Genomic DNA, 19,738 nt, shown 5'->3' with positions numbered 1-19,738 from the left:
GCAGGAGAACGCATCATTTCTCGCTCAGCGGGACATAGATCTTACTGACATCCGCATAAAAGTGGAAGGAAATGCCATGTTTTCGTATTTCAAACTTTACAAAAAGCCAGCATGTTGCCTGAAATCCTCCGACAAAAATTATATATACTTTACAACGTAATTATGTAACTAAATACGTATTTAATTATGACTATAGGTATGATAATTCCATCAAATTATCTCGGAAAGACTGAAAGGTTGCGATGACAAGAAGGTGAAGCTGTTTTCTATGCAAAAGTAATATTATAGCTGGCAGTTATACTTCCTAAATTGTTTTGCATGGAACCTGGTTAAGTCTCATTACTTTACAGAATGTTCGGAGTTGAAACTCTAAACATTGCAAGGTCCACAGAGACTCTGTCTCCCATGCGTGTATAAAATCGCTACTTTTCACTCGTGTTTTTACTTTTCCAGAACGGACTCCAAGTGTCTTCAATCGGTCCATTTTTTTGTTGCGAGATAAAATGTGAAGTTTCAGATATGCCATAACGCAACAACAACGGAACAACATATTTGACTTCATAAAACTGCAGCTTTGAGTGTCATGTTTGAGTACATATGCAACAAGCTGTCTTGTTTCTTGTCTTCAGGACTGGAGCAGAGAGGAGACGTTGCTGCAGCAACTAAAGGAGAAAGACGAGCTGATTTTCCGACTGCAGAGTGAACTGGTAAAAATCTCTATGCGTACACCATCGAGGGGACTTGAATTTATAATCTTTATTGGAGATGGAAAAGCTTTCCCTCAATTTCGATGATTATGGGGGGAGAGCGTTACGAAGCAAATAGGTCCAAATGACCAAATAGCTTCATCATGCATAATTGACATGTGTTTTATAAATAAATAGTGTCTATGTTTCTAATGGACCACATCCCCAATTAGTTGCTGAATGTGTCGTTCACTTTTGACAAATAAATCCTTTTTCCTCTCTGGGAAAAAAACCCCCAGCAGGTAGTAACTTAGTGTAATTATCTGTAATGTGGCAGATCCGTTGCCTGTTGTGGACACATCAGCAAACACAAATCACCAAATACTCCCGAGACACAAATATTTGTGTGTAAGTCATTTCCAAAAGTATCTTCCATGATATATATATCCTTTATAAAAAGTTAACTGCTGAGCCAAGCTGAACTCTGTTGCTAAACCATAACAGCATTCCGTCCGTCCACTATATATCAGAGGAATAAAAGCACGGTGACCTCTCATATGTTGTTCAACGCGCAGTTTTAAAGATGCTCTAACGTTACCCGAAGTCTTAAACGACTTGTTTCTTGCTGTTTTGCATCATTTCTATTTAATAGCGCACAATGCGAGCAAACAGACTCCCATATGCAGTTAATAAAATACAATTTGTGGCTTGGGCTATTAATATTTTTTATGGATGAACGGCGTCAGACATTAAAACATTTAAAATGTGCTCTTATAAATTTACTATGGGCACACTTTCCTCGACTTTTGGATTAAATTATTAAAACAACGAGAATGTTTTGACGCAGTTTTAATGCATGTGAATTAAGGCATAATTAGCTTTGAAGCGTGGATCGTGGGATTTTTTCTTTTAGCCCTCTTTAAAACTTAAATGTGTCAAACTTTTCTGTTAATGACTACAAATGTTTTCTTTATACTAAATACCACTCAAAAGTGCAGTGACTCAAAAGACGAAAAATAAAGGTGAAATAACTGATGATCAAAGAAATGACTCTATATTATACATGCGCAAGATGCAAATTAATTCAATTTTCATTTGCTGACATTAACACAAATAGGGAACAGAGGTTTGGGGTGCGAGTCCGATTAATAACTTGAATTTGACAAGAGTAATAATGACAATTTAAAACTAACCAACATTACTCCTGAATTGTGATTTAACAGAATTATTGAAGAAAAAAAAAAAACCCCTAATGAAACACATGTCAATGTAATGCTTGAAAATGGCTCTGAATCTTCAGTCAGCCTAGCCGATCATGTCAAGGGCAGTTACGCAAGTTAGCACCTCTGTTACAAAACTGGAAGTGCATGCTCGTTCAGACACGTTTTCAGAAACACACGCATCAAAAATTGGGTTGGTTGTTTAATTTCCCAATTGATAGGCGGGCAGGCACTCCAGAGACCCAACTCTGTTTACACAAGCAATTAAAAAGTCCATTTCCCCACAATATACCCCCTTTAAGTGTTGTTTGCCACAATATTGTCATCATTGTTTGTCCGTCATTTGTCACCTGCTCTATCGAAGCGGCACAACGCGGACATGATGCCAGGCCTCAATAGGATAATGTGCCGGCGTCCTACGGCGGAGCATAATGAGAGATGCCAGTCACCAGCCACTGACTTGAGTCTCATTTGGCATCTTTCTCTGATTTGCTGTCTGTGCCGCTCGCATCTCAATCTTGTCAGCCTTCTTTTGTCTCTCAGTCTTTTGAATCTAACGCCGCCTTCATTCCTCTTTCTCATCAAGCTGTCCTTGACACTTGCATCGCTTACCTGTTCTGACAAGGACCATTTAATATGGTGCACATGTTAATACTTTAATAACTAACCAAATTATAATCAGCAGAGAGCATGATGGATCCCTCTAAAAGATGCCGTGTCCCATTGAGTTGCCGCGTGCCACAAATAAACTCAAACCTTTTCGGCTCTGATTATATATTTCTTTGATTGAGAAGCAGGTTTGTGACACAACCAATTTTTGATAAGCTAATTTCAAATTTTGATGAGCAATCTTTTTGCAGGTTAATCCCAAAGACTTTTATTAAACAACACTATTATGAGACTATAACGAATGAACATTTGTTTTCTTTTTATTGATATTATCAACATTCATTCAACATGTTGCCTCAAATTCTGGAAAACTGGTTGACTTGGACACGTTCCTTGTCGGCAGAACAACAACACAGGATAGAAAGCAAAAAAAACCAAAAACAACATATCTTTACCTGCCTCCTACTTATTCATGGTTCAAGTATCTTTTAAAATCTCTGACTCGCGTCTCTTTTCACCAGCTGTATTCAGTTTTCCTTCAGAAGCTGTGTAAAGTACACTGAACCTACAAACCCCAGACCAACGCTGCATTTCATTTTGTTAAATTGACAGAGACGAGCTTTTCGAGCTCGCTGGCGTGTACCTCCTATGTTGGGGAGAGGGAAAGAGAGCGGAAACCTTGCCTGCCGCTGCCAAGTTTAAGTGCGCCACTTTGAAGGAAAAGGCAATTCGTAGCCAAAGCTCCACCCGTCCGCGTCTGTAAATCTGCCAGTGGAAACCTATTAATTATCTCCTACAAGGACCTGCTCACAGGCCGGCCATCACTGGCTGTCACTTTTAACAGCTTTCCCGCTCTTCCTCGCCGATGCATTCTGCTGAAAGGACTTTACTTCAGCCCACGACGTAGCGCTGTAAAAATGCAGACTGGCTTTTCAAACGGGCGGTGAGACGTTTTTAAAACACATGAAACTTGTGGACAAATTTGTTGTTGGATTGGATGAGGACAAGTTTCATTTTGATAAACCACTATTTGCAGACTTTACACCAAATCTCTCGAAAGACTTATTTAGATGCTGCTGTTTTGGTTAGCAACATGGTTCAATTGGCCCTAGCAGCTAACACTTCAAATAATTCTGACCAGATTTTTTTCCCTTGATGAGATTGGGGAAATATGTCTCTTAAAGAATGCCCAGCAACTTATGATACATAAATCTTAACTTCTCCCAGCATTCCTAATTCATTCAATTGTTTCAATTTAAGTCCACACCACATCAAGTCCATTCTGTGTGCTAGCAGGGGCGTCACAATAATTTATTACTGTGTAGAAGAAAAGGCTCCCGGGGTAAGCAGTGCAGAATTCCAAGGAACGTGCAACCTTCTACAAACATTGCCATGCACATAAAATGGCTGTCTGCAACTTTGTGTGGTCAGGGTAAAAGTGGAAATGTTGGACATTCTGTAAATCCCCAAGAAGGACATTCAAGTGAACTTCATGACTTTTCCATATACACACCAAAGGATGAATGCATGTTGAAGGTTGCTAACATTGTGCACTTGTTTTGATTCACTCCATTTGATGTGCCCTTTTTGCATTTTTGGGCGGCTGATTACGTGTTTGTTTGTTGTCCTTACAGGAGAGTGCCAAAGCCGCCCTGAAGATAAAAGACTGCCACGTGAGCGACCGTGCCACACAGACGGAGCACATGGGGCCAGAGGTAAGCAAGCTCCAGAATCTATTTTAGCCCGAGTCTCTTCTCTTGCTTTACTTTCCTTCCCATCTCCTTAAGAGCATCTTTTGAAGCTCTAATCCATCATATGTCCAGTCGTGAAAATGCTGTGACATTCATCGGTTTGTCCGCTACCTACCTACCTCCTCTTCAATTTCCACAATGCTCAGTAGGGAGGACACTGCGTGACGCATTTTACCTGCCTTTGACATGGCTTTACCACCAACTGACATTATGGGAGCGCTGTCGACGTAATGAATGTCTCCCTGTGCTGGAAACAGGGTCGTTGTGTTTGGGTCACTTTCCCTTTCTGATACACTGGCGACAAAATAAGTAACGACTGCAGCACTTGGTTTGAAAATAGGACGTGTGATATAACCGGTCACCCGAATAAAATCCGACTATCAGCATGCTGTAAAGTGCGACATGAGGTACCATAAGCAAGCGACCTGCGTTGACTCTCCTCCACCAGTTAATGTTGTCCAGCGCCACAGTGTTGAGCTTCAGGTGCTACAGATGGAGATGACAGATGGCCCTGTGTGTGTTTTCCGACTTACAGAATTTAGAGTAGTCTTCATGTTCCCAACACTTTTTAACTGGCACATATAGACTGCATCATATCGAATGGGGAGCCTGAGCTGATTGATTTGCAATTACGCGCGGTCATTAAAGCTTCTGGTTCAAAGCGAACGTGAAGGTGGATTTATGTGCACGCAGTCCCCTTGAACCAGCATTCACCTCTCAATTTAGACACTACAGATGGTTCACATACCTGCAGCCTGGTTAGCTCGTAGCTCACTTGCTGATGGCTTCATAACTAGGCTGTTAACTCATTCACTGTCAGCCGTTTTGAAAATAGTTCTCCATATTGACAGCTTTCCAAAAAAATACTGCCAATATCTGAACTAAAGAGAGAACCCATAGAGGGAACTGTACATTTGAGTTTCTAGTCCGTGTTGGTTGTAGATCGCACAAAATGTGGTCAACACACACACACTTGTGTTTGCATTTGCAGTGCTGAATCTCCATCATTTTGACCTGATGTCATTTATACATATTAATCTGTTCCTTTTTTTTTTTTTTTTTTCTACCCACATTTCAGGCTTTTATTACACCCTTCTGGCGGCGCACACCTACTCCCACTAATGCTTTTCCAATAATACACTCAGTGATGGCCTCGCCCTATTGAATGCGCGTCGCTTCTGTCGGCTTGAGCACGCAAAAAAGTGAGGCTTTGCGTGTGACGTGGCGAGTGCCTTGTGTCTATTTGTCATCGCCTGGGTGTGTGTGTGTGTGCGTGCGTGCGTGCGTGCGTGCTTTTTGCGTCGCAGCCATTAGTGGGCGGCTAGCCAAGTCAATAATGTCTTGAAAAACGTCAAAGTAGCTTGAGTGAAATAAGTTGCGTTTATGCCACAGACAGTAGCATCAAGTCATTATCGTGTTATGTGTGTTGTCATGCCTCATGGCGGAATTCAATTATAAGCACGGCAATGCCATTAACGCAGAATCCATTTAGCTGAGCTACTTGTTTGTTAAAGCTTCATTTCTTAATGTTTTGTTCACTTTGTCTTGTGGGCATGCTATCAGGGCTTTTTGATTCAGACCTTTTGTGTTGTGTACATCGATGTTATGGAATGTTATGATTTAAAGGTGACATTATTCGGAATATGTATCTTTGGGGCATTTTAAAATAGTTCCCTGGTTCCTCGTTAAAACTTCTTCATTTAACATAACAGTATGTAAAGCATCAAGGATGACTTCGAACGTGATTTCCATTTGTAACATTGGATGAAATTACTAGATTTTATAAATGTATGTAAATAATTATGATGCCGTAATGACTTGCTCACAGACGATCATATTTGCAAAAACAGGCTGCTAGCAAAAGATTTAATTGTTTAATTTTGCACTTAATCGATGACACTCCAGACATGTTTGTATACAAACAATACAATTATTATTATTATTAATTTTTAACAAATTGAGCCCTCAAGTGTGGTGCTAATTTTTTTTAATCAGTCCTCTCCTAGAACTTGAATTATTGAGTTCCTTTAGGTTTTTGCGCTCCTCTGATCAATTTTTCATTAATTTCATTAATGCTCACATCTTGATTTAATGCACGCCAGGAGTACATTGAGAATGACTTGCTGCTGTGACTAGATTCCATCTGTGGGCACAGAAACAATTTTTACACACATTTCTCAGTGGCAAATTAATATTTTCCTCAGGTATAGAATAATCATCAGCACTGTCAGAAGTTGAAAGCATTCTAATGCATTCTTTTGGAGAGGCTGTCTTGGAACTGCCCTTTTTTTTCAAAAATAAGCTATTTTGAGCTTTATATATCCATTTAGCTTACTAAATTATGCTGCTGTCCTGGTAGCAATTTACACCCAGATTTCCTCTTCTTCCTGTTATTATTTTGTATTAATTCTGCTCCAAAGCCATTTTCAAAGAAAACATTGCTGCGCGGCACAAGAGGGTACACTGTGTTACCGGCTCATTCACTGTTTCTCATTTTGTATTCTTATCCAAAATTCTGTATTTATGACTTTGCTGTACTACTATCGTAGTGGAGGTTAGTGATAGACTACAGCATATTTAGATTTATGTGCAAATCCGGTTCTGATGCCACCAGGAGAACAGAACTCCTTTGTAAACCCTGCATGAATTCATAGCTACCAAAACGTAAATCCCAGAACTCTTCTCAATCCTGCGTAAATCCACACTGACCTTAGTCTCCTTTAACAAAGTATCCAAATTGAGGAAGAAGTCTGGCCCGCGCCCAAGCGTACATCTTGTGATTTATTCTAAGGCCAGCACCGAGAGTGGCTATGGAGACTCCCATATGCTCGGCCCCTCCTCTCTTCAGTGAATGGGCTCTTAATTAGAAGAGCATCTGGCTGCCCGCTAGCAAGGTAGGCTAGTAAGCGCAGGTGACTCTCCACAGCAGTGGCTTGCAGCATGTGCGGCCTGATTTCAGCCCCAACCACCACCTCAATGCCACCCACTTCTCGTTCCCGTGACCATGCTTGTGAGAGAGTGTAGGATGATAATGCAGCTATGTAGGTTAGGTACCCCGGTGCGCTGTTGGCTAGCAACAGCAAGAGTGTCTGAAAGTGGGGCAGCTATTTCTACTTCTTCAGCCTCTTCTTGCAAAGGTCAAGCGTCCCACTTTGTCTTGCTCCATCTATCCGCTGAAGCTGGACTCAGGCACATGTCCCGAATAAACAAATGACCACTTTTCTTCAGTCAACCTAACATGGATGTCTTTGGAATGTGGGAAGAAGTCAGAGCATACTGAAGAAAACTCGTGCAAGTATGGAGAGAATAACACACACGTGACATGCATCTGGCAGCTAGCAGCTTGTGCGGAAACTATGGTAGCACTCTGCGTTTGCTCCTTCTTGATGTCACATCACTGACAGATGGACTCAAAGGCACAACACCTCTCGTGCTCACAAAAAGCAATCGATAATGATGGACAGAAGTATTCAACAGGGGAAAAAAAAGTTTTACAAATCAAAACACAGTTAATCACCACCAAAAGGAAATTATATCCTTTCACTCTGTCTCAGTCATGTCGTTTTCAAAAACTGCAGTGAAGAGAAAGCTTGGTGATGCAAACAGCCAATTTCAAGAAAAACAGCAGGCACATTTTTTTTTTGCTAACCCTCCCACGAGCGGGTCACCAATCTTGTTCACATTCTGAAGAACTAAAAAAAATGTTATCAATGAATAGTTTGATTATTATTTTTTTCTTCATCGTGTATGAGCTTTACATTTTCTGTTGATATAGATTATTGCAAAGCATTGGCTTCTCTGGGAATTTTTGAAAAATGACCGTCCTGAAAAATATGACATCATTGGTGACTCGATGTCATCAACGCCACTTTCATCACATTAGTGTCATCTTTAAGTCTGAACTTGTGCAACCTCTACTGTCCTCTTCCACATCAGGCTGCTGCGTCGAACGGGGGGCCACGCATTCACCCAAAGCTGACAAGCTGTAATATTGCAAGAGACGCAAACCCAGATTGAAAAGTGTGACCTCCTCTCCTCTCATTTTTCAATTGTGCACTTCTAAAAAGGGTAAGATGGAGAGAGAGGGAGAGAGAGGGAGCAAGCGGGAGAGAGAGGAAGTGTGGCCTGAGAAGGAGAAAAGCTATTTTACGCCCTGCAGAGAATCTTATGAGCTTGGAGGTATGGTAGCTGTTTGAAAGTTTTTAGAGGGGATTGAATAGATTGGAATTGCTTTATTTCACCAAGCTAATTTCATGGGCATTCCTATCAGGAAGCTTTTATGGGGGGAATCAAAGGCTCTTGATGGTTACTTCTCTCTTGTTGCCTTTCTCATTCTCACGCTATTTTCTCTAAATGGCTTGCAGCTTTTATTCAGCTGCTTCGCCTTGTTCCATATCCGCCAAAACTCACCCTGTCATCATTCAACATGATTATTTACATATCGTGCTCAAGACGTGAACTATGTGTCGATATTAAGGCTAACAAGGAGTGGATTTGAAATTGAATGTTGCATTCTCGATGAATCTTAATGGCAGCAGCCTTGAAGGTGGTTGGTTGGCTTTGGGAGCAAAGTTGAGTACCTTCCATACTTTTTAAAATTATTTTAAAATATTAAAGCTTTTTTCATGCCATTGTTCTATAAATGGAATCTGGGGGACAAAGTGGACTCTCATCATTGGGAGTTGGTTGTTTGAAGCCCTTTTTACACTGCCTCTTGATGTTTAATAAAATCGACTAACAGAACGGGAGGACAAGGTTGACCCGGCAATTTTCCGCCTTTAGAGGTAGTATCAGTAGCTGCTCTTATGGCGCTTGTAAAAACCAGCCAATAGGATTCTCAAAGTCCACTCTTGCGTCAAATGGCAACTTTTGGGTCGCCTTAGTGTTGGTTTAAAACGCACAGGCAGAAAGATACCAGCTCTTACTCTTGGACTTTTAAGGCTCTACACTGCTCTCTAACTTGTGAATAAATGGCTTGAGTCTGCCCACTGTGCATTTCTACAAACTATACTCATAATTTTTCTTGCAAACCTGGAGAGATTTTATTTTTATTTTTTATTTAGTCACATGAAATAAATTATCCGCGCATTTTTACCAACTAAGCAAGAACAGTTATCGATTCCTTTCGTTGTTGACCACTACAGCCAGGGGGGGGGGGGGGGGAGGAGACTTTAAGCTCATCCCTATTTTATGTTACTGCAGCAATAACCCCCCAATGTGGGGGACTCTCCATGAACACGTGTGCTGACACGCATCATGTTAACGTGCGTCATCAGCACTCCTTGCCACTTTAAGCGGCAGCAGAAGGAGGAGGGCCGCTCCAAACACTGATTGGAACTATGTAGGTCTCCTATTCCTGTAAACTAGATCATTTTGTACAATCGTGGTCCTCACTGAGTAATGGCACGGCAGTAAGACAGACCCAGAAATGTGCGGTGCCCTACTTAGAGTTTTTGTACATTTTTTTTTTTTAATGTCGTGTCCCTCCCTCCACCTCAAAGTTTTACAATCTTGCTAATATCCCACTTTTAATTTGTCGCCTTTTCCACATTTCGATCAATTTTCTCAAGCCTCATTCTCCCACAGCTTTTTTTTCTTCTTACTTTCCACTTTTGATTTTCCATCATCTACAAAACGTTTTACGTGTCTTTCTTGAAGTCTTTTCATCATCGGCCCGACTACTTCCCTGTCTTTATGCCCGCTGTTTCACCTGTATACCTCTCCTCACATCTGTCAGTGCTTATCACTTCCTCTCACAACATCTACTTTCTGTGTGTATCATTTTGTTGATATACACTTTTAATACTCATGTGTCACCCAGTCAACTATTTCACAGCTATAAATCTTATTTATGACATATTAATATAAAACCAATGCTTTCAGGGTCAAAAGTTCAAAAAATGAGATTGCCATGACCATCCACAATTTGCACAAGATGAACTGAGACATGCATACCCCAAACCATGGCTGGCTCAAATAAAACCTACAATCATTTCCCCAAACGTTGAATAGGTTAAAATACTAAAATCACACAGGTTGAAATTAATCAAATATAAATTCCCCCCTTATCTAGTAGGTAGGTGATTACTATAAATCCCCCTAAATTGTGCCCCCAAAGTTGCCCACGCTCAAATAAGACTATTGTAAAGTCCTCAAAGTTGCGCATGTTAAGAAAAGATTTAAAAAATGCGATCACTACAACTCCACCTTATTATTAACAGCAAGCAAATAGCTGGGGCTGCATTAGATGACACTAATAACATTCCACAACATAGCATTTTAATTGAGGCATTATGAGACCACATACTTGCCCCATTCCGCAAATGCTATTTATATGATGACATAAAAAGAACATGGCTGGTTACATTTCCCCATGAAAGTCCTTTGCTAATGAGACCTCCATCCAGACCCAGGTAATATCTTTATGGTTGGGAGTAAGGCGTTTAATTGTGCTTTTATGCCATCATCAAGTTTTACTGTTGAAGGCCACTTTCCATCTGCCTGCTGTAGAATTAGCCCTCTGCGTGCAAGCACTTGAGAGCCGTACTTATGAGCGCAGGTGGGAAGCTTTATAAGTCCTCCATTTCCCCCCAATTCTTACATTCTAACATTTTTCACCACAACCTTCGTAACACCAAAAGCGATTTTTGCTCATCTTGTTAAATTCGCATGGCTACCGGCATGTAGTACACCATCAAGTGTCATCAATACTCCTCATTAATTCCCCTGATGCCGAGCGTCGGTCACGCCGGATTGGAGGCGGCGGCAGCATAGAGTCTTGCAAAGATGAGTCACGCTGCCCTTAGCTTCCACCTCACGTCTCTTATTTCATTTAGTTAGTTTTCTGGGTTGAGACAACTTGAGGCGAGACTGTATAAAATTGACTACGGCTGAATGAAAACATTGGAGACTTAGATGCTTTTCTATTGGCAAAATTGGGTCCTTTGTCGTACACTAACCTCCCACGGTTCACTCGTTATAAATTCACCTATTCAGTTTTTTCGCCCATTGGTATTCCTCCCCAGCGTTTTGCTAAAAAACTATTCACATTTTCTTTCTAAAATAGCTATGATACAATAGGATGGTGCCAAATCTCGCATCAGTAGGAAGTTGGTCTCGAAGAAATATGTTGAAGTGATCCATCTTGACTTAGAGATATGTTGGGGAGGAATCAAGTTAAGCTAACATTTTTGAGTGTCTTCATGACATGTGTGTGAGAAGTAAATGAAGAAGCCCAGTAGGACTTTAAACTCAGTTGCTAACCAAAACAGCAGCATGTAAACAGTCTCTCGAATATGGAGACTTAATGATCGTATATTACGTGGCTTACCAAACCATTCTCTGCAGAATCTTTACATCCTGTGATCCAGCTCTTTTTATTGTCTTCCAGCAAACAATGTGGACTGCTTTGTATTGGTGGCTGTATACCGCTTTGCATCGGTGGTTGTATATTTGTGTCGATTCAAACGACACTTTTGTGGCTCAGATAATGAGTAAAGACCCGAACCAGTCTTCCAATGATGAATTTACATCGAGGTTGATTTTTGCTTGCTGTGTAATACTCTTAAGTGTTGCCTACTAACAACAATCCCTCTTTTGTCTCTGTGCCCACCCCCTTCTTTTTTTTTTAATTTGATTTTTTTTGTCCCCTTTACAAAACTGGTTGCTTTTTGTGTCAACATTTCTTCTGTTTCTAGGGCATCAAGGCGCATGGGAGCGCCACGTTGTCCTCAAGGAGACAACTAAGTGAGTGTCTATTCTGATATCACCCTTGGACGTGATTGTCTTGTAGTGGCCCCGTGTACACAACTAGATGTGCCAGAGAAAACCAAGTCACTAGGGGGTCTTTATACTGGGTCTTGCAGAATACATGCTGCTTGTTTATACATCACAAATATGCTGATTTGGCAGTTTTTGAGACATTGACCAATCTTGTCCAGCCTGTATGTAGCCAAGGCACATCATTATTTTACATTTGAAAAATATCAGTGCACACGACCAGATGTCACACAAAGTGCATAAATACCGAAATAGTAAACTTTTCTTAGTTTCCTCACAAATTCATTTTGTGTGTGCCCGTTTAATTGAATACAACACAATTATTCTCTTGTATGAATTGCAACAGGTCGACAGGTTAATCGTTCCTTCTGCTTTCTTGTGGAAGAGAATTTCATTTTTCAACCTGTCAGTATTCGTTGCTGGCATAAAAAGATGAGCATTCACTATTTGTATGAAATAAATAATAGATTATTTCCTGCAGCGCACCTCGTGATCTCTCGTAGTGTATTAATCTACCGTTGAGCAATTGTTGGGAATCACTGACCTTGGCTAGTTTTGTGGTAAGGATCTAATCCTTATCACCTATTTTCAACATAATATTCAGATTTTCTTCAAACATTTCTTGTCAAAGCAAGCCCAAACATATTTGGATCTTTCCATGTGTGAATCAAGACCCGGTATGGAGGCCCTTGAAGTGAGGAATGCTCCCTGTCCTGTTACGTAGAAGGGAATGCTGCCCAGTGCCACTGTACTGCACTTAGAGAACCCTAACCCCGTGAGATCCTAGCTCATCTGGTTTGAGAGGATGAAGTCGTGATAGCCAAAATGTCTTTGTCTAAAAGAAAGTAAGGGGAAGAAAGTCTGACCAAGAAAGGCACTGACCATTTCTCTCCACTCGTTATGTGGCTTTTGACTAAACCTCATGGTCGCAGGAATTGAACAATGGAAAACACACTTACTCTTGGAAACAGTGGTCACGTGTGTCTAATCATCGCATCTAATCAAGCAAGCGGACCTTTTTGACGCATTACACTGATTGAAGTGCGCTGTTTTTTCATACATCACACCCCCCCACACTTTTGATAACTTTGGCTACATACACGTGCACCCTTTTTGAATTTATAACATTTAAAGTGGAAGCGCATCAGAGTCATATCAGCACCTCCCAAAGAAAAACGACATGACACTGAATGTTTTTGATTCCATTGGACGACTCAAGTCATTGTTGGCATTTTAAGAGTTAAGTCAAGCATGCGTTTCTGTTTTCGTACAACCTGTAACCCCTACTGTCTGAACTTTTACCTCGGACAGAACCTTTGTTTGAACGCCGGGACCCGTCAACTTCTCAGAAACAAATTCTCAACCACTTCACTCTGATAACACTGCACGCACACACGCATGTGCACACGCCCACACAAACACACACATGCCACATCAAATGTTGACAAAGTCCAATCAATCAGTTTCTGATTGCCTGCTTTCGTTGTAGGTGTGTACGCGCACGTGCGTGTGCATGATTACGTGTGTGCATGCACATGTGTGTGCATCCGTGTGTGTGTGTGTGTGAAGGTTAAAGTCGGAAGAGACAATGACTGCCTATAGCGTGTCATTTGTTTGTTCTATATGTGCAAGGGCACCTCAGCACTTTCTCTTTATACGAGTTATTTTTACGCAGTTAATTTTTTTTTTTTAGGAGAAATACCCTCATCATCTTTATCCTTGTGTGCATTTGTGCCGGTGATTCTTCTCGCTCATTAAACTCCTCGAAGGCTGATGCTAATGTGGCGCTGTGGAATTACGATTCTATTGTGGACCTGTTTTAGGGCAAACAGTACTAATGAGTTTAAACCGATTGTGACCGCGATCAGTTTTGATGTATAAACTTTTTTTTTTAATGGTCCTCACATGACAAAGAAAAAAAGGGAAAGCGTGTGCTTACTGCCCTTTTAGGGCTTGCTCTAATAAGATCCTAACTCACAGGCGCTAAATTTCTTTATCAATTTAACAGACTGTGTGCGGTCTTGGTAAGCATGTTAGGTTAGATTTACAAAAAGGGCGATCTTTTACTAACGATCCAGCCAATGCAGCTAAGATGGCCGCCGCAGGAAGGGACAATCAGATCGGGTTGTGTCACACTCAAGCCTTAATCCTTCTCACACAAATGGTTTGCTCCAATGCATTATTGAATAGCATATTTTTTCATCACTATTCTTATATGCAGCAGAAAGTACGACTGATTTCCAAACATATCGAAGATTAAAAAGAGCCAACCCGATGTTTGACCTTTTGTTGACTTTCCAATTTAGTTGAGCTTTGCTTCATTCACCTTAGCTTCACCTTTATAAGACAAACTATGTCATATGCGTTGCTGCTTCTTACATTGTATGAGATTTGCGTGCTTATAATATGGTGGAATGCTGCAGAAATGGAGAAAGTTGGAGTTCAAACCAAAACTTTGTGAGTAAAGTCCTTTCATAGGGCTCCAAACAACGTGGCTGTTTTATCCGCGTTACTCTGCAGTCGTAAAGACTCTTGACCAGCGTCGTTAACAGGTGCATTAGTACATAATGCTTTTGCAAGGCCCCGTAATGGCCTGACAGCGGCGGCCAGCGTTACCGCCGTGTTTGTGAACTTTAATGTCGTAAATGCATTTGCTCTTTATGCGTCTTGTAAATATTACAACTACATTTGCCAAGCGCCGCACTTAGTAGTTAGTCGGTGTGTGGCACATTTATATTGACTTAATGCGAGTGCGTGTTTGCGTAGGAATGAGTCGCAGGTGGAGACGAACGAGCGTGGGTTTACAATGAAGTATGCCCAGTGGCGGTTGTTGCAGAGATGAAAGATTGAAGGTCGCCTGCCGGAGGAAGTGTGCATGTGCAGTTTGCATAATGTCATATGTGACTTGTAGGGGTTGAATGAGGGCAAGAACCGTTAGCATTTTTCACTTTCTCTTTGATGCAGCAGTTTGAGGAGCTCATAGGGTTGTCCCAGGCATCCCCCGATTATGAATTACAGTTGTTTCTGTGGCCGCGGTCAAAGATCAAACTGCACTCGGTTCTGCGATCCCTGTCGGAAGTCCATCCATTCCGTCTCATACAACCTGTTCCCGTTAGAGCCATGATTGAGCTGAATTCTATCCCAGTTGACTTTGGGTGAAAGTCGTCGTTTACACCTGACTGGTCGCCAGCCAGCCCATCCATTCGTATAAAAAATAAGGAGCATATGCATGGTTTTGGAATATGTGAGGAACCCAGAGAACCTGGAAATAAAATCAGACCTATCACTTGCGGGCGGGAAAACCAAGTCATCTCCAAACAAGCACAGCACATTGCAGTGTCCCACTCACACATACACATGGTCCTCTGTGCATGTGTGTGTTGATGTGAGGTTATCTCCACCCTGGCTCACCGCCAGACAACTTATCTGACTGTGATCCACAGCGCTACTCGCGGCGATTCCTAATTATAGACAGAGGCACTCAAACAGACAAGCCTGCACACAGCTTTTCCATGTTCTCCTGTGCACTATTCAACACTAATGAGCCACTTTGCCCCCCCACCCCCCCCACACACACACTCCCCAAGGGGAACAGCCACACTCCTCTACCCTCACGGCTCCTTGACGGAGGCCACCAGGACTACCTACATTTGCCAGCCGCCCATCTGCTCTTGTGATCGTGCAATGTTGCACTCAAGCAAGCATGATTTTTTAGTTGTTTTTTTTATTCTTTAAGCCGCCCTCTCTGACTTGCCTTTCCATCGAACCAGAACAAGTCTTGTGACACAGTAGGCAAAGGACAGCAATGGTGGAAGATGATTTTTGTTCTTCTTGGCAAGTTGTTTTTTTGTTGGAGGAAGCCTTTTTGGAGGAATTCTTCTCAGGATGTCGCATGTGCGCATTTACCTCGCTTTAGCGTATACAGGGCTTTTGAAAGAACCGTGATTTTGAAGAGAGAATGCGTGCTGAGAGTTGAGGAACTGTGGTGACACATGGAGCAAGCGGGAAAAAAAAGAGAGGATGAAAGAAAGCTGCTGTAGGGAAGTGGAATGAGATGAGAGAGATGAGCTGTCAAAAAAGTTAAGAAGCCAAAAGATAGCAATCGGGGCGACGGAACGCATGGCACTGGCAAGAGCAGAAGAGAAGAAATAGAAAATAGTTGTTGTTTACTTATTTGAGATTCGACAATGACAAGTATAATCCTCCCACAGTCCCAGTGGCTTTTTTCTTTTGTTTTTTCTTCTCTTTCCTTCCCTCCCTCCTGTTGTTTCATTCTTTATCTCTGGCTCTACTTTTTTCATCCATCTTTGTCCTCCTCCCGCCCCCTCCATCTGCACTATCACAACAGAATGACACTCGGTGAAAGGCTTAACTCTTTCAAGATGTCTCCAATAAAAATCGAGGCATTCTGCAAAGTTGAAGGACGATGCTGATGTTAATGCCAAGTAGTTTGGTTATTGGATTGGTGGGGATGAGGTGAACCTCTGACAATGGGAACCTTGTTTCAACTTTAATATATAGTATATATGCTCCATGTATACAAATGTTTGTTAAACGGAAAATCAAGTCAAAATTCTTCTTGACAATTATGTGTTTTATACGTCACCACTAATCTAAACCACAATTAATTTATGAATCAGAATAGCCTGTTTAAACCAGTGGCGGGGCAATGGAGCATATTACTGTACGATCATGCGTTCACACACAACTGACATATTTGTTGGACAACGACAATTGCTTTCAACACAACAAGAAGGAAAAGTAAGGACTTGAACCTTTATAAATTCAAATACTGCACCACAAAGTCACCATATTCTGATATTACCTCTAAAGGTGGAACTTTACCTGGTCGGATTTGTCCCCTATCCGTGATGTCCATGTTTATACAGAACAAAGATACAGGAAAAACGAAAAAAAAATGCCATCCAACTCTTACATACATTGCCCCCATCAACTTTGTCCCCCTTTTCGGCTTACTACCTCTCAAGGTGGGAAAGTTCTTGGGTTGATTGTCCTCTCATTCTATTTCTTTGTTTCTAATAGTAAACGGTGAGCAGAAAAAGATGTCTTCCTCCAGGCAGTGCTTCTCCCACTACCGCTGAAGGCAGAAAATTGCTGGATTGACTTTGTCCCTACATCATGCAATTCATATCGATCAGTGACACGGGACATGGCTGGGAGAATGACTGCTTTTAGAGACAGTCTGCAAGGAGCTTCTAATGCTACCACCAAAGGCGTAAAATTGCCAGACCTCCTGCTCTGTGTTGGTGGCGTTTATACACAGGTTAGGTTAGGTTGCTTTCTGAAAAACATTTGCTGGGTCAAACACTCCTGCCCACATTCCATGTTATTAATGCACTCGATACAAAATGGCAACAAAAAGTTGCCTTTTAAATGTCGCGTAAATGGGCCTAACCCTGAGGACGGATAATTCTTACTTCTTTTCCCCCGAGAGTTTTACCTCCCCATTATGTCTCAGTGCCGTTACTAGAGAAGCCTGCTTTTACAGACAGCACGGAAGTGTCTTGAGCCCTCTGTCCGTCCTCTAAGTAACTTTATCAAGGTAAGCGTTATCTTTAGTCCAATGACAACAGAATGGGACAGAACAGGGCAGAAGGGACTGCGGCGACTACTGCTGCGTGTCTCTTTTTGCCGGCTTGCCCCAGGGACTGCACAGAGCAGTGCAACGCTGAGGCTGTCAACAGAAGGTGTGTGAGTGTGCATGCGTGCAAACCAGAGAGAAAGTCTGCACTTGTGTGGGAGCCTGTGATCTGTGTCCCCATCCGCCACGATGCTCCCCCTCAGGCAGGCCGGGCCAGAGCGGCACAGGATGTGGAGGACGGCGGGCACCTGACTGAACACAGATGGCACCGAAAGACAGACATGCTAATATATAATTATCTTTACAATGACACAGGGTACCTTGGAGTCGAGTAAAGGGAGGAGGGGGGACTCTAGGGATGTGCAGGTACAAGCTCAATACGTCCCTTTGGCTAAATTGGGAGCCGACGTAGTGACATCACATTATTATCAACTACAAACAGTTTATATAGTCTCTGTTGACATTTTCTTTTAACTGAAGCCTGAAAATGGAACATTAGTGTAACTTCCTGTAATGAATGTGTTAGGTGGAACCGGTACTGAGAAGTTTGGAGTTTGCTATACCGAAAAACATTGAGTATTTTTGCGTATGTTTTCTGCCGATTTTGGGGTTCGACAATGGATGGGACTCATTTGTGCTGTTACAGCAGAAAACTGTGACGGTAAGGAAGTAGCACTGGATTTGATAAGGGGATTTGTCCCTGAGTTGCTGCAGCCGGCCAAGTGTGGAAACAGTGTACTTGCACTTGTGGCAGTTGAATTTCTCCACGTACAGTCAAAAAAATCGAAACAATGACAACATGTATTTTTCTTGACATAGTTTACGTGTTGCAATATTATGGTTTCCAAAATACGTGTTACTCTGAGTTTCAGGATGTCAGTCGGGCCACTGCTCACTTAGCCAGCACATGTTGTGCGTATAGTTTTCCTTTCATGTGAACAACACTGAACATGTGAGCTCGGGACGTGAGCGTTTGCGGAGAGTCCTCATTCGAACCCCCCCCCCCCCCTTCATCTGGTCATTGCAGGCTTTGATCTACCGCTTTCAGAATTCCCACTGACGCGTCTAACTCTTGGCGCTTCCACAGAGAGCGGTTTGCGGAAATTTTGGCTTTTTCCCACATCCCCAAACTCGTGTGTTAATTTCACCGGCGACTCTAAATTGCCCATCGATGTGAATGTGAGTATGAATGGCCATTTGTGTCTATCGAGTCAGTTGGAATAGGCTCCACTTCACCTATGATCCTCATGAGGACAAGAGATAGAGAAAATGGATGGCTTATTTTGCAAAATGGACGGAAGGATTAATATGAATGTGCATTTGTGCAAACAACACCATCAGCCCTAATAACCCCCTCAACAAAAAAAAAACACAATTACTTTTGCAGTTGAGTAAACAAACACCCCAACCACTCCAGTGTATGAAATGAAATGGGAGAATCGTTGCTACATTTCCCTTTTATTGGCTCTCATTAGGAGTACCTAATATTGTGCCTTGAAAATTTTTCCCGACCATACTGTTTGTGCATGAATGCGTTTGAACTGCCGTTACCCCTTGATCAAGCACCGATCATTACCAGTATTGCTTGTTTGTTTCCGTCTTTATGGATCATCCGTCTGTGTGCTGGAATCATAATCAGATGATAAATCATTTTGATAAGTAAACTTGGACTTTAAAATGTTCATCTTTCCCTGACATCATGCATCATTTCTCATCGTCTTCTTCAAATGTGTGTTTTGTATACAAAACATACCAATTTGTAATATCTTAAGTAATTTGCTGCTGATTTGATTGGAAGGCAGAAAAAAATTTCTTATTGGGCTAGATTATGGATATGTGTGCCCTCTGTTCGTGTTTGCCGTTTCGTGTCATCCATCTTTCCCATGTGCTTGTATTTGTAACTTCATTGTTGCTCTCATGTCACTGTGCCATCTCACCACTGTGTCGTCTTCTCATGTTTCTTCTCATCCACGCATCTTCTTCCCTTTGTGTGGAGCCAGTAAGCAGCATGGTATGACGGAGGAGTTTAAAGAAAACAAACAAGGTAGGAGTGTCTCAGTTGGCCCACTCAACAAACTTGGAGCTGTCAAA

At 41.8% G+C, this 19,738-nt stretch overlaps 1 protein-coding gene across 2 annotated transcripts in view; it reads left to right on the top strand.

Annotated features, from left to right (window-relative positions):
* Nucleotides 1-19,738, top strand: part of ccser1 (coiled-coil serine-rich protein 1) — a 69,885-nt gene that overhangs the window by 32,546 nt on the left and 17,601 nt on the right. The window contains exons 9-11 of one of the 2 annotated variants that reach the window (XM_037258315.1): nucleotides 630-707; nucleotides 4,150-4,230; nucleotides 11,964-12,012. In XM_037258315.1, the coding sequence (XP_037114210.1) occupies nucleotides 630-707; nucleotides 4,150-4,230; nucleotides 11,964-12,012 (208 nt within the window). The remainder of the gene's footprint in view (nucleotides 1-629; nucleotides 708-4,149; nucleotides 4,231-11,963; nucleotides 12,013-19,738) is intronic. The other variant, XM_037258314.1, reaches the window with a different exon arrangement.

The sequence above is a fragment of the Syngnathus acus genome, chromosome 9, assembly GCF_901709675.1.
Source record: "Syngnathus acus chromosome 9, fSynAcu1.2, whole genome shotgun sequence".
In the NCBI taxonomy this organism is placed as follows: domain Eukaryota; kingdom Metazoa; phylum Chordata; class Actinopteri; order Syngnathiformes; family Syngnathidae; genus Syngnathus; species Syngnathus acus.
Note: the sequence above shows the minus strand (reverse complement) of the source record. Positions and strands in the feature narration are given on the sequence as shown.